Raw genomic sequence first — 15,816 nt, 5'->3', positions numbered from 1 at the left:
ACTGAAGGCATCAGCCAAGTCGAAATGACAGCGCTATCCCATCTGTGTCCACTAGATGTCCCTGCAACCCCGTGTGGCAAAAAACAACACAAGCCGCGTTCCAAAAATTAATGCTTTTTAAATTAAATGGGGTTCATTCATGTGGATCACCTTTCTAATAAGATTTCAGTCGCAGAGGAATTGGATGCGTTTACACGAATACACGTTTGTGTTCAGTTGTTTTCTCCAGTTCTATATAAAATAATAAAGTTTCCAGGACAGTATAATATAAAATATATATTTAACCGTTACTACGCTATTATTTGAAGTGTATACATGATAAAATAAAACCGTATAAATCAAGGTGCAATAAAATGGATGTTTCATCATTGAAGCGTTTTAGTAGTAAAGTGTGATCACAGCAGAGGACGCGTCACGGAGGGGGGCGTGGCCAAGCGGCATGACTACCGCCGTCTCCTCCGTCACGTTGTGACAGACTTTTTCCAGTCGGACCTGGAGGACGAGCGGGTGGGACGAGAAACCGCCTGGCATGGAAAAAACGGAGGCGTTTTTGTACACCTTCCTCCTGTCTCACTACGTGTGGAGCATCCTGTTCCTCTGCTGGCTGTACGTGTGCGGGACCCCCACTGCTCTCACCAACTATGGCTTGGTTCACTGAAGTTCACTGAAGAGAGGAGCTCTTGACACGAGGCGACGGGTCGTTATGGACTGTTGTGAAACCTGGTTGCAGCATCTGTGTTTCCTGTGGCGAGGACATGAACCGAGCGCTGCCTGAGAACCCCTGAGCAATGTTTTAGTCACTATGGAGGAGAGCTGTAGTTAGAATAGGAGTCTCTGCTGCAGTGTGTGAGAATCTTTTTTTGGTTGTTGTTGAATTTTAAACTTTTTCTAGTCGAACATGGCGTTGCCAGACGGCGGCATATCCGGGGAGGAAGTTCCCTTTCCAGAAATCATAGAGCTCAACGTCGGGGGTCAGGTGTACATCACCCGCTACTCCACCCTCACAAGTGTCCCCGACTCCCTGCTGTGGGAGATGTTCAGCCGGAAGTCGGTCAAGGGTCTGGCCCGGGACACCAAAGGTCGCTTCTTCGTGGACCGCGACGGCTTCCTCTTCCGGTACATCCTGGACTACCTGCGGGACCAGCAGCTGGTGCTCCCCGACCACTTCCCCGAGCGCGGGCGACTGCAGCGCGAGGCCGAGTTCTTCGTCCTGCCGGAGCTGGTCAAGCAGCTGTCGCCCAAGATCAGCAAGCAGAACTCGTTGGGTGACGACGGTTGCCCGAGCGACCCGGAGGACTCGTCGCCCGGGATCGACGTTTCGCGCAACCTGGGGTCCCTGGGCGCCGCGGCCGCCGCCTGCGCCAGCCTCGTGCCGAGCTCCATGGACGGCAAGAGGTCGGGGTTCATCACGATTGGCTACCGGGGCTCGTACACCCTCGGCCGCGACAGCCACACCGACGCCAAGTTTCGCCGCGTGGCTCGAATCATGGTGTGCGGAAAGACCTCGCTGGCCAAAGAGGTGTTCGGGGACACCCTGAACGAAAGTCGGGATCCGGACAGACCCCCCGAGCGTTACACTTCACGCTACTACCTGAAGTTCACCTTCCTGGAGCAGGCCTTCGACAAGCTGGCCGACACCGGTTTCCACATGGTGGCCTGCAACTCAACAGGAACCTGCGCCTTTGCCCATGAGCAGACCGACGACAAGATCTGGACCAGCTACACTGAATATGTGTTCTACCGTGAGTGAGACTATTTGTTCCCCTGGTGCCCAGTCCTTCAACCTCCCTTCCTCCCAGTAGATGTTGTTACCTTCCTTGTTCTCCAGCTTCTGTACCACACATCGCAAACCAGCAGTGACTGTGACCTCTTGGGTTCCCTCTTCAAGAACCCTTTCTCTGTTTGCCTCCTTCGTCCTCCACCCACGACAAAGCCAACCCTCTTCCCAGCAGAATCATTTCATCAACTCTCCCCTTTTGTATTTGGAATACGACGTCCCCCCCCTTTGATGAAGCACAAACCTGTCTTCTGGAGATAGTTCTGTTTGCGTGCAGGGGCGTTTAAAAGAAAGTGCTGGCCATGAAGTACTCTCCAGTCTTTTCGACTGTCCCTAACTTCTCTGATCAAAAAACGACAAAATAATTGAAAAGGATATGCATCTTCAGAGACCCTTGGTTAAGAGTCCTGTGTGCCGTTGAACCTTTGGAACCAGAAAACGAATCGATTTTTTTTGCAAATTGATTTTCTAGACAAGATCATCATGCTATCATGTCGTCATCCTAATTGTTTTAACTGTTAACTCGGATCTTTTGCCGTCAACATCTGTGCTGTGAGAATTTAAAATGGCGGCAGAACATGGAGAAAAGATTACTCTGGAGAGATGATCGTAATAATTTTGCCATTTCCTAGGAGTAGAAGAAAGGTGGTCCATTTTCAAAAAACGTGCGTCTCTGTCAATTATTTGCATATTTTAGACTCTTTTAACCGTAAATCTTGGCTTCTATCGCAACTGTGTAGTTTTAACCAATGTTGGCTCATATTTCAATGTTCTGAAAATTCAGTTTTGGTCCAGTATTACAGTACCGTTGCATAGAGGTGTTCATTGCGATAATAAATTCAGCACACAGTGAGAGCTTTTCTCCCCCCGTCGTAGCTAGGACTGGGGTCTTAGCGAGCGAGGCAGGGGAGATTTCAGTGTCTGTGTTAAAAACACCTGAGACTGAAAGACACCCGAACCCACTCGGAAAGATAAACCTATACAGAGATATGACAAAATGAAAGGATGAAGGTGGAGGCGTGAGTTCGACCGAGACTACAAGTCGTGTGTTACACTGTTGTCCACGTCAATAAGTCGGCGGCTGCGCACATGTGAGGCAGCGGTGAAAAGTGTCAAATAAAAAGTTGTTTTCTTTCTAAGTTGTTGGTATTTTGCATTTGTGTTTTATGCATCAGAATGAGACGGTGAAATGAAATTAACCGTCATTTAGGTTAGAGTTACATCGTAGAACCTCTCACTGTTATGGGTATATCTTTTTTTACTCTTTGCCATGCTCTTCTCTCCTTTAACAAGTTGTGGAGTTTCACTGAGTTCCCCTCCAAATTTAGGCAGTTCATTGATGCTACTTCTCTGAACCAATCGGTGTCCACGATACTGAACAATGTGTGCTGATTTTTACCTATAATTTATCGGTTAAAGTGTGCCAAAAACAATTTAAAAAAAGACACGACTAAATATTAAGCTCAAAGAGCAAACAAAACCAAACTATTAGGTGATTATACATTTGGGATATTCCATATTTAGTTATATGTATTCATTATTAATTACCGTATTAATAATACTTAAATAAACACATCTTCAAAAACAACAAAAAATATTGAAATTGTTTTCCTATAATGTACCTAACAACACATTAACTCTACAAATTGAACCCTCCTAGATAGGTAATCGATCCCTTAGACATCTCAACCAGCATCTAAAATAGGTAACCTTTGGTTATATTCAACCCTGTCAAACTTATCTTGTTTACTTTGAGCGGTAATCCTGTTTGAGATTAACAGGATTCATTAAGCATTCTGCAACCTGACCAGGAATACAAAATGGATTTAATCCTGTTGTTCTCATAACTGCTATAAGAGATTTAACTTTTTTGCAGAATTGGGAATCGTAGATGTCCATTTATAATAAGATTTGGGCTCTACGTGGGCCCACAGTCCACGTGTTTATATGTTGCGAAATATAACTGATCTGGGATTGAACTAAGAGATTTTAATTGAATTATTATAAAAGTCTGTTACACAATGTGTTTCTCGAGTTGCTTCATCAATTTATACTACAATCCTTTGTCTCATTTTACCAGCCAGATTACTGCATGCTAAGTACCTTAGATTATCTGACTGTGAGCTCCATCTGACCCAGAAGATTAGCTTCATAAAAAAAACTGTTGAGACACTCCAACGTCTCACTTCCTTAAAATGATTCATGCGGTGGAAAAAATCCCAGGTGTTATTGTTCGAGATGTTACTCAACGTCCTTGTGAAGTGAAACATTTTCCGTCCCGGCGTTGCCGTGGTCACCAGCAGGAGAACGCAGGGGTCAGCCATTAGCGCTAGCGTGGAGAAACACGTCTCAAGTGTGAAATGTGGGAGCTCAGTGTGTTGTCTTGTGACTCTACATTCAACAGTGGACGTGTGACAAGTGTTGACCTTCCTCAGCGATGAAGCTTAGAGCGACAGTTGAATCTCTGGATTGTAAAGTGACAACTAAAGAGCTCTTAGTACAATCCTTTCTGTTCCTTGCATTCCAGAGAGTACTTACAGCAGTCTTGATACATTCTTTAGTTGATTTACTTTAACATTTTATCTGTACTGATGAGCCAGAGTCCCTTTTACCCTGTTTAATACAACATTTCTAGTGGCAACACATAGCACTTAACTACCATGTTCTTTGGTGTATAAGGTACACCTGAATTTTAGGCTCAATAAGCCAGTTAGCCTTCGTAGTATTACTCTTTTAGCTACTCCGGAGTAAACCGGAACTTGGGGAGTAATACTAGGGAGCTTAGTGGAGTAATATTTGGTAGCCTTGTGGAGTAATATTACAGAGCCTTGCGTAGTTATACTAGAGGGCCTGATGAATTTATATTATACTAGGGAGCCTCACAATGTAATACTTGGGAGCTTTGTGGAGTAATACTATCTAGCCTTACTGAGAAATAGCAGGGAGCTTCATAGAGTAATACTATCTAGCCTTACTGAGTAATACTAGGGAGCTTCATAGAGTAATACTATCTAGCCTTACTGAGTAATACTAAGGAGTTTCGTGGAGTAATACTATCTAGCCTTACTTATTAATACTAGGGAGCTTCGCGGAGTAATAATACAGAGCATCAGGGAGTAATACTGTGAAACCCTGCAGAATAACACTAGACAGCCACGCGGAGTAATACTCCAGAGTCTTGCATAGTAATACTACAGAGCCTCCTGGAGTAATACTATAGAGCCTTGCGGAGTAATACTAGAGAGCCTCATTGAGTAATTCCTGGGAGCTTTGCAGAATAATACTAGTTAGCCTAGGGGAGTAATAATAGGGTCCCTTGAGGAGTGATACTACTGAGCTTAAGGGAGTAATACTGCAGAACTTCACAGAATAATACTAGAGAGCCTTGCGGTATATTACTACAGGGCCTCAGGGAGTAATACTACGGAACCTCGTGAAGTAATACTAGGAAACCTCATGACAACAGAAGACCCTGGACTTTAGCAAAAACTATGGAACGATATAAATGTTCAGCTTTAAGTATTGCTTTTGAGTCAAAAACGTCTTTGAAAAAAACATTTTTTTTCATGCTCTTTGCAGCAACTGATGAAAGGTGTTTTACCTTCATATGGTTAATGGTTTAGATTTAAAGAATAAAACAAATGAACTCACATTCATTCTTTTATTTTCATTCAATTCACTATTGTGAAAGCTGGCAGCAGAGTCAGACACGCTGCAGTACTATTGCTTTCACTTGCATGAGTAAAGAGTCGAGCTCGAAGGTATAAACTGTCTACACACAAACAAGTAGACGTATTGCGACACTCTCCCTGACGCAAGGTTCATTCCTACGGCAGCCGCTCCATCGTTTTCATAAAATGTTTCAAATGAGATGTCAGTGGGATGATGGTGTGAAACCCTGCACGGCGTACGCACTCCTGCGTCAAATACGAAGCCGGTCATATATTATGCAAGTGTCGCCACAAAGCCGCGAGCCAGAAGTGAAACTTAATGCCCTCAGAGTACGAGGCTGTTCTCTCTCCGTCGGCCCTGAGGCGCTGATTTGTTCCATGTTCTGTTCCCGTCGCTCCATTGTCACCGGAATCCTGCTCCACATGGAGTCTGGACTCGGCTAGTCGGCTTCCTTCCTTGTCTTCGTGCCAGCCGGGTCAGCTTTTCCCTGATTGGGCAAAGACAGAGGCGGAGACGTCAAAGCGTTTGGAAGTGGAACAGGAGAGAGAGAGACAGAGAAAGAGAGAGATAACGAGTGGCAGAAAGAAGATAGTCTGTAAAGTATTCCACTGACTTCTCTCTGTGAGAGTGTGTCGGGATGAAAGCGCCTCAGACGCTCACTCAAGTCCTGCTGCGACTCGGGTCCTCCTGTGGACGGATTCGGTTCCACCGGCTTGATACGAATTCTTGAAACTACTCTGGTATCGATCGAGAGTGAAATTACACTCACTTTTCTACAAATCTGCTGTCCCCCGATGTTCTGTTGAAGAGTAAACATTAGTGTGTACTGGCATCGGTATCAGGCAATACAATACGTCTCACAACACAGGGACAATGATACGATATAGCAATACTGTAAGAAACAAGGATACATTTGTAGTATTGTTCTAGTATTCGACTCTGGCTTTGCAGAATTTAAGGACCACATGACTCTTGATGAAGTCATAACTGCCATCTTTTTTTTCTAACCAAAATAGTTTAAATCGGAACTTTTGAAGGTCCTAGAGTCGACCTGTATCCTCTTGTCCTCAGTCATCGCCGGGATCTCACAGGATATCATTGTCGCTTAAACTGCGGAGGACGTTATTAGTGGCCGGAAGTTAAGATGCAACACAAAAATGAACATAAGCCATTTTTTTTAATAACGATGCATGATTTTAATTGTAAAAGAAAAATCAAAGTGTTTTGTTATAAACACACTTTATTGCACTTAAATATACAAAAAATGATGCTTAAAATTAAAATATGATTTGAAAGCCATATCAAAACAAAACAAAATTATACAATTCTGATGAATATCGATACAGTACCATGAAAAGAAATCATGATATATCGCTTTATAGATATTATATATAACACTCACACTAACATATGATCAATGTCCAATGTTCTGCTCACACACCGTGTGTTTAGAGCGACAACAAGAACACATTTGTTACGATCGCCGCTCATGATATTGTTTTGATGTCCGTACAGTTGTCGCCTCCGTACAGACGTATTTCCGTCGCCGGAGGGAGTTTGTGTTCCAACATTTTTGACACGTCTAATGTCAGCTGAAAGCTTTTGTTTCCCAGGTTTACCCTCGAGCTTGATTTAACATTCAACAGAGCTAAAGTGACTGAGGCGAATGGAGGTGTTGGAAAAACTTATTTCTGATATCTAAGCAAATAATGAAGTATTATTTCAAGTATAATCTGTGTGATTTGATTCATTTGAGTCACAGTAATAGTTATTTGTAAATTTCTGGACAAGGGTCACAAAGCGCTTGAACAATCAAAAACAATAACACACAGTTAAAAATACCTACAAATTTAAAAACTAACTTTAAAATAATTTAAAAATTGATAATGAAAGAAACTGGCAGCCAATGCAGAGTTTTAAGGATCGGGGAAATGTGAGTTCTTCTACTAGAGCGGGTCAGAATTCTTACTGCAGAGTTTTGTATTAACTGCAGGCGAGACAACTCCTTCTTGTTTAAACACGAAAATGAACTACTACAATATTCCAAATGAGAAGACACCAAACGCATGGAAATTCCTTAGATTTCAGTTTTTGCCATGTACGTCTTAAACATATTTCTAAAAATGTTTGTGCTACAGCTTGAATGATGCTTCCAGATCAAGTTTTAAAGTCTGTATTTTAGTTAAATTGCTCGCCATTTACAGTATGTCCTTGCAGAAAAAAGGAAAGTGTTCTTATTGTAGGAGGGTGTCCAAAAGACAGTGCAAACATTGCGTTGCCATTAATATAAAATAAAAACTCTATAATAAATGTTTCTTTAAAGCTTTTACGACTTCATCTAGAATTTTTCGGTAAATGTTTTAGCATTGAAATATAAGCAAATACACTCTTTTCCAGTCACTTGAACAGTTAACGCTAAGAAAACATTGCATGATACGTGTGGAAGGAAGAAGCGATTCAAACAGTAAACAAGGTTGAGATCAAAAATGTTAACCTAATTAAAAAAAAGTTTTCAGCAGTCGAGGTCACAGGAAAAACAAAATGAATATTTACCAAATTGTCTTTAACGGGAAGTACGAGTCTGATTACATTCCTGGAGGTTTAATCCATACGAATAGGATGTGTATTTTCTCCTTTAATAAACTCTTCTATCTCCTTTGATGTCATCAATCATTTATGTTTCTTAGCTTAGCTTAAACGACTTAAACGGTGATAATATCAACATTAACATTCTAGCTGGACATCTCTCTCTCTGAAAGTACTCTGGGTCGGTGGATTGTCATCACAAGTCTCTGTGTGGAGATCAGCGGTCTGTCGTTTTTACATGTCAGTAATAGTCGTCCTTGACGGTGTGAGGTTTGCGTTCAGCCACTCTCTCCAGGCTGTTATGTCACCGCGACAGCACTCAGAAATGTTTAAAAAGCCTGTTTGCTGCTTGAACTGACACACACAGGATAGAGGGTGTCATCTTTTGGCTGTGTGAGCAGCTCTAGCATCAGCAAAGATAATACAATGCAGGGGAAAATGGATCTTCACGTATCGGCCATTGTTCCTTTTGTGTCCGACCTGGTTTCATCAGATCTGGCAAATGTAAAAATGTATGTTTAAACAGGCTTATAACTTCAAATCTGATCATTCAACCAAGAACATGAGCATGTTTCCCATGTCTGGAGAGTAGAGTTTATGTTTAGGTTCAAGTACAATCTGTACCTATAAAAGTATGACTATCTGTTCAAATAGGTCTCATTTTGGTGAAGAAATATTCCTTATATTATCATATAATTACTCACCTCTCAGTGAAGGTTTTTGGTGTCCAACTTCCCTGGGGGCCAGCTAAGTTATTTTATGTGGCCCCACAAATATTGATTTCTACTCTCATAATTATATACATATTGCAGTTAATACAAAACTCGAGCGAGAATTCTGAGCCGCTCTAGTAGAAGAACTCACATTTACCCGATCCTTAACATCTTAAGACCTTTTTACTTGTGCAGGCTTTTTTCAAATTTTCCAAATTGTCTTATGTTGTCTTGGTCTTTTAGCGTTTTTAAATTTGTAGGTATTTTTAACTGTGTGTTGCTTTTGATGGTTCAAGCGCTTTGTGACCCTGGTCTAGAAAGGCACTTTACAAATAACTATTACTTACTGTTCAGTAAGTGGTTTGGTTTGAGTTTAAAATGTTTTCCATTTGGTTGAAAGAGTTTAGGACCCCCCTTTTTTTTAAGGATAAGAACATAACTCATCTTCTCTCTTTTTTGGGGGTTAATTTTAAATGTTCTCTTTATATACCTGTTCAAAGCAGTTTATTTTCCCTAGTTTGTTTTATCATCATGTCATTTGTGGCCGTGTTTCGAGTGTTTCAAGAACTCTGTTTGTTAATGTGATTTTACACTGTATTGTTAATACAGATATATTTGCTAGCTTAGCTAGCCACGCTGCGCTAACTGCAGCCATTGTACGTTAAATGTAACACTATTTAACACCTTTTATCTTTTAATATGTTGAAGATTCATGGTGTTGAGCAAATTTGATAATGACAGGTGGCCAAGCAGTTAGCAAAAAAATATGGTTTAAATGATCGTCTTTTTTTTCCGGCTGTTTTAATAGATATTTACCTTTTTTTTTAATCAAAAATGGTGTGAGGCAGGATATACAACATTCAGAAGTTGCTGAGGCACATCACCCACGTTGACACAAACTGTACCGTACTTGCATGACATTGAGACTCGCCTGAGGGCGAACAGAAAAGACATCCGGAGGGGCCTAAACCCGGTACGACGGCTCCACCGTGGTCAAGGGAGACAATGAGGCGAGAGGACGGCTGGAGGCTGAAACGTACGCCTCATTAGATCAGTAATGACTCGTGCGATGGTAAAATATGTGCGATGCATGTTTTGATGTCTCTCCTGGCGGAGATTTTCGGGGAACAGTCTGTTGCTCACTGTAAACCCATCCCTCGGAGCCTCCACTTGGGCCTTGAACTCCAGTTTCTGGAATGTACTTTCCATGCAATTTTGAATGACGACAAGATGGTGGTGGACTCAACGACTCTACTGGTCCTCGAAAAACGTTGCTTTCTCCGCAGAGCTCTGGAAAGGCAGTCATGCCGTTAATTACTTGAGAGCAGAGTCAATAGTAACACTGAGGGCCCCTGCGGCTCGCCGTTGTGTACTCCGAACGCGCCGCCGTGTTTGAGATCTTGCGTGTTTTTGTTCGTTCGCACATGTATACCCGGTGTGACGACGGAATGTTTCGCCCACACTGCCGTGCGGCATCCTGTGCGGACAATAACGCCGGCTCTGGGCTCCTTTATCTCATTGTATGATGGGTTATTTATAGTGATGCGCTCAGCCAGATGTGAAGCTCCTCTATCCTCCAGCGCGAGCGCACACATGCTCAGTGGGTTTCGGCTGCCTTTCAACGACAGCAGCTGTCCAAAAAAGACCCCCCCCACCCCACCACCACCACTCTGGGATGGTGGTGGCCATCAAGCAAAGGTTGTAGGGCAAGTCTTGTGGGTGGAGTTACATTTTTTTTATTGCATTAAGGAGTTTAAACAGGGACAGATTAGTCCGCAAATGATGTGGAAAGAGGCATTAGTTTTGATGATGATCCAGGATTTGGATGTTGAATAACTTGAAACCACATTTGGCTTTAATGCTTAATAACGACAACAATGTGAGAGCAATTGTTCTAAAATTCCACGTCTTATAATCGCTTGAATCGTTACCTGTGGCTCAATAGTTGTTGGAGGTTTTACCATCTGAATCCATGAACCCTTTTAAGGATTTGTCATAACTAGACGGATGCTGGCGACCTTCTCTATTACTGGTGGATATTTGTAAAAGCTGTTGCCACCTGCTTGAGCTCATCGCTATTAATAATATTTAAAATATATATATAAAGTACTGTGCAAAAGTTTTAGGCAGGTGTGGAAAAAATGCTGTAAACTAAGAATGCTTTCAAAAATAAAAATAATAACTGTAATTATTATCAATTTACAAACAAAGTGAGCGAACAAAAATCTAAATCAACCCTTTGCCTTCAAACCAGCGTCAAGTCAGGGATTTTGTAGGATTCTAGTGAGGTGTGTGATCAACCAATTATACAAAAAAGGTGCAAATGATCATCAATTCAACAAGTAGGTTGAAACCCAGTCATGAAGTGAGAAAGATACAGCTGTGTAGACTCAGGCTTGGCTTCTCCTACGGCAGAGAAGAACGGCATGAATTCTTCTTTATACATTCCTGGATTGATGATGAAACATTGATGCTTTATCACAGCAGAGTGGGCGTGGATATGGTACATTTCAGGGGGGTCTTTAGTCCCCTTTACAACTAGCAGAAGAAGATGGAATTCGGGTAATACCACTTATGTATTATGTAATAAATATTTGTCCAGTTTAATTGGACGTATTCAAATTTTCATGGGGGTCTTTTGCCCCCTTTGTGCCCCCTTTCCTTTGGCCTGATCGAGTTGCCTCCCCCCCTTACACCTTCACAGAGAGATCAATACAGACAGACACTATTTTACATATATAGATTAAAGTTAAGTAAAAGACGATTTTAAGAATAATGTATAATTCAAGCGACTTTTTTTTAGTATTTTAACATGTATGGCAACATATCCCAATGATGCAGTAACTAGAGTTCGTAGAGTTTGTAAAAAGCTCTCCCTGGAGTGTCGATGTGTCGCTCTGATACATTAGTGAGCCGCGACCGTCAGCGCTGCCACCAATCCGAGGTGAATCCGGGCCATCTGGACACTCGGGCTTTAATCTCACCGGCTAATTGTCTGTAATCTGACCAGGGTTGTCCTTGTCGCTGAGCTTCCCTTTAGTCCCGGCAAGATTTCAGCGCACAAACTTTTTTTTTTTGTTGATGTCATTGTTGCAGATCAAACACAAATCTTAGGATGACGATGAATTATTAAAGACCGCTGACCTTTTTTTCCCCCGTCTGTTCCGATACTCTCATTCAGTGTCATTTAGTTTCAGCCTTCCTGCTGTTGACTTCACACATTTCCTCTGCATTATGGAGATTGACAGACGCGTAATTGCTGCGAGGCCATGGAGTCCTGCCGGCACATTTGAGAGGGTCTGCAGAAAAAAAAGGTCTATAGGATCTGATTCTATAAAAGCAAAAGGGCGTCATTAGACGTCGTCATTTCACAAAGCAGATGTCGGAGATGAGCTGGAAATGTTGCCCATTATATATGAAACGTCATGTAATTACAGGTACTCTGAAGCGTAAAAGATGTCTTTATATGAGATATGATTGCTACATATGTTCTCCGGTTGAGAAATTGGCCGGTTCTCGCATTTTACTATGCATGCGTGTCGCTCTGCCTCTTCACATCAACTCGCTGTTACCATGGAGACCCTGCTGTCCTTCTGTTTGCCAGGCTTCCCATCCTCAGGTCACAACACCTGTCAGTGAAAACAATGAAATGCACTCAGTCATTTTTCACGGTCACCCGCTCACAGCAGCGCCAGCATTCTTTTCGGGGGAAAGGGACGTCTTGGGTCCAAGATTTCGAATCTCCAGCTGCGAATTTTCGTATTCTTGGATTTTCAATGACACGTCGCGGCACAAGCAGCGTGTTGCATTGAACTGTATGGCTGTGAACACAAATGTCAATAGAATGAGTAGAAAAGTCTGTCACAAAAAAGTTAATTTTCATCAAATTAGAACTTATTTAAAATCTGTGATTAAAACAAAAACATTGATCTCCTCCTTTTTCTATCACCACCAGTGTTGGCACTGGGCATACATGACCCGAAGTAGGTATTTGGAACACTGTAAAAGTGGGTGGAGCTTAAAAAAAATGTGGAAGTTGGATTCAACTGGAGGTTTTGTCAACTTAACAAGACTCACCAAATGGAATTGACCAAAACTATTTCTGTTACTTCCGTAATGAATTTGTATTGGCAAGAATGTGACGATACGAGACATATTGCGATACAGGGGCAACGATACGATATATTGTGGTACTGTAAGAACAAGGATATATTTGAAGTATTGTCCGAGTACTTGACTCTGGTGTGGCAGAATTTACAGACCACACTACTCGTTGCATTCTATTTGATTTGAAACAAAAATATATCCAAACATCAGCTGTAAGAGCTGCTGTAGTCGACTGTATCCTCTCGTCCTCAGTCTCTTTAGGATCAGGACACAATGACTGCTGCTATCTAGAGGCGGGACGTTTAATTAGAACATAAAAATAAAAAAACATGATATTTGCAAAAATAATTGTACATTTGAAAATTCAAATTGTTTTATTTACAAAAACTGTGTTGAAATATTAACCATAAGATTAAAAAGTAGTGAATATTGTATCAAAATGTTCTCAAAGCCCTAGCTAACTGTGCATATGGGTGGTCATTGCTTTCTGTCAAGTGGCATCTAAGAAAGAAGGTCTTGCCCAGGAGGGATAAATTCTCTGAACATTCATAATATTGAATTGGAGAGACGGGATATGGTGGGAAAATACAATTTGGACGCTGCCACCTCTGGCTCCATTGTCTATCTGCTATGCAGGTATCATTCCATTTCCCCTATTTTTCTTCTTTGCATCTGATTTTCCACTCTTGATGCAGCTTCCAGCACCATTTCGTACCGAGAGTATCTGCATGATAACCGTTCTACGTTGTCCTCAAGAGTAAACCAACTACTTTAAAACGCATAAATTGTCCACGCGATAATGCATCCTTTTCCCTGCCGCTTTTATGAAAATCCTCAAGAGAATAATTTGTGTCATTTTGCATTTGATGCAAGACAAGAAAACCACGTGAACATTAACATACGCTGTGGTGTATTTATGTTACAGTGAGGACTGTCAGGCTGGTTGTAGAGATGGCTTCTATGAATACATATGCAGTGGTGAAGGTTGTTCACCGTGAACCAGAGACAACACAAGGGATATCACAAACACATTTGTTTTCAGGACTCTGGGTCACCTTGACCCTGAGATAACGCAAGGATTAAAAAGTCAGATAGTTTTATTATACAGATAGAAACAATCAACTACCGATAAGACCTTTATTAGGTTTTTGGTTGTTTATTTTGAAATGCAACTCATCTCGTGGCCGACCTGGATTCTTCCTTTATAGAAAGAATGTTCTCCCAGTGTGTGTGCGCGGATTTCCTGTCTGTGTGAGTGTCCTTCCAAGGGTGGCATCGACCTTTCACCGGGTCAAGCTGGAATTGGCACTTGTCTTGGTCTGTTGTCGGACTGTGGGATTACGATTTTAATGATCAGGATCCAAACTTTCTCAGCCTGATCTGAGGAAACCAGGGGTCACCAGGGTGGTGCACTAAAGGGGTGACCCTGTGGGCCTGATCCAAACATATTTTTTCTCACAATAACTAACTTATTATGTTTCATTTTGTTTTCCCTTCCTCTATTGTTGCCCCTTTGGTCATTACTGAAGAATGAATAATGTGATTAGTGTGTCAGTTAATATCCATAATATCATCCATAATAATATAGATTATATTCAAAAGTGTGTACAAAGGTTAAGGTAGCTCTTTGCGTCACATGGTGCCCTTGGAGTGGTCTTGTTTTTACAAAAAAATCTTTTGTGTAATGGATTTAACATGGAATGCTTGGATCCCATTTGCTTCATTTGACAGTAGTCTCTTATTCTAAAAAGCTCAGTTTCAGAAATTCCCATTTTTGTCTCATAATAACCTGCTAAAAAGGAAAGTGCACTAGTTTTTCCACGTTTTTTTTAACTTGCAGGGGCTCAGGGTTTTTAAACAGTGGCTTTTGTATGACAAGGTTTTATTTAGTTTAGTATTGAATGCAGTATATATGCTGTATATACTAAATGAAGTATCCTGCGTTTACCAAGTATTTTTAAAAGATACAAAATTGCGAAAAATATTTTTTTAAATGCAAAAGCAGTGTAGTCAAGTTATATCGGTTTAGTTATATATAATATTGTATTGTTCAATTAGCTTGCACGTCACTTTGCTTGCATGGACTTAAAAGGGTCTTAGCGTCGATTCTGAAAAATGACACGGAAGCTGCTATTGGCTATTAGAAGGCAAAAAACATTGGAGGACTTGCAACTTTTAAAAGACTCTAATTTGCGGTTCTTATTTAATTTAAACCATGTAATGGATGAGAAATCAGCCTATCCACACTAAGAATAAGGGCACGGAAAGTTAGTGCACAATGGTTTTTCGGCATTTAAAAACTAAACTTTGGCTCAGTCCAGACACAAAGCGGTTCATAGCGTTCATTTTGAGCTCTGTAGAACCCTTGTAACACCCGTGAGAGGGTGACCAAGCAAGTGCCTTTTATCGATATAGATACACTTAGTATTTGGTATTTTGTTGAACTGAAGTCCACGCTCAAGTTGCTAAAATACTAAGGACGGTTTTGCTAAAGGATATGAATGTTTTCTTTGTTTAAGTAACGTTTGCGTGTTTGTGAGATGCGTCTGGTTTTTGTATTTATGGGTCAAAGTCTACAAGTAAAAGTAAAATTAAAGGTGCTCATCATCGGTTGAAGAGACAGTTCATTACATCTAAGATCAAGAAAATAAGCACCTCTTGATACGACAGCTAAAAACATTGGGATCGTTTGGTAATCACAGTTAAATCCGGTGACATGTGAGACTGAATAAACAGTGGCGACACATGGAGGCGGCGAGGTGTCCAACCCTGGCACGTCGGCGATGCTAATTGCCGCGATGATGGAGGGCGAGTGATTTGTCTCATTAAACCGACGGAGGACGAGTCTAATGGAGGCACTGAGAGAGAGGAGGAGGAGGCGCGAGCGAGTGCGTCGGCTTTTTCCCACATACATCCCCGGAGAAGTGGCCCCGGGAAGAGGAGCCGAGTGCTCTCGATCAC

General features: G+C 41.6%; 1 protein-coding gene across 1 annotated transcript; it reads left to right on the top strand.

Annotated features, from left to right (window-relative positions):
- The first annotated feature begins 463 nt into the window (after nucleotides 1-463).
- Nucleotides 464-2,916, top strand: kctd12b (potassium channel tetramerisation domain containing 12b). The gene has a single exon (XM_087798399.1). It carries the CDS (start codon nucleotides 899-901, stop codon nucleotides 1,748-1,750), a length of 852 nt encoding a protein of 283 aa, XP_087654525.1. The 5' UTR covers nucleotides 464-898; the 3' UTR covers nucleotides 1,751-2,916.
- The last annotated feature ends 12,900 nt before the right edge of the window (nucleotides 2,917-15,816 follow it).

Source organism: Callionymus lyra, chromosome 9 (assembly GCF_982586985.1).
Source record: "Callionymus lyra chromosome 9, fCalLyr1.hap1.1, whole genome shotgun sequence".
NCBI lineage: Eukaryota > Metazoa > Chordata > Actinopteri > Syngnathiformes > Callionymidae > Callionymus > Callionymus lyra.
This window is presented reverse-complemented; position numbering and strand designations above follow the sequence as displayed.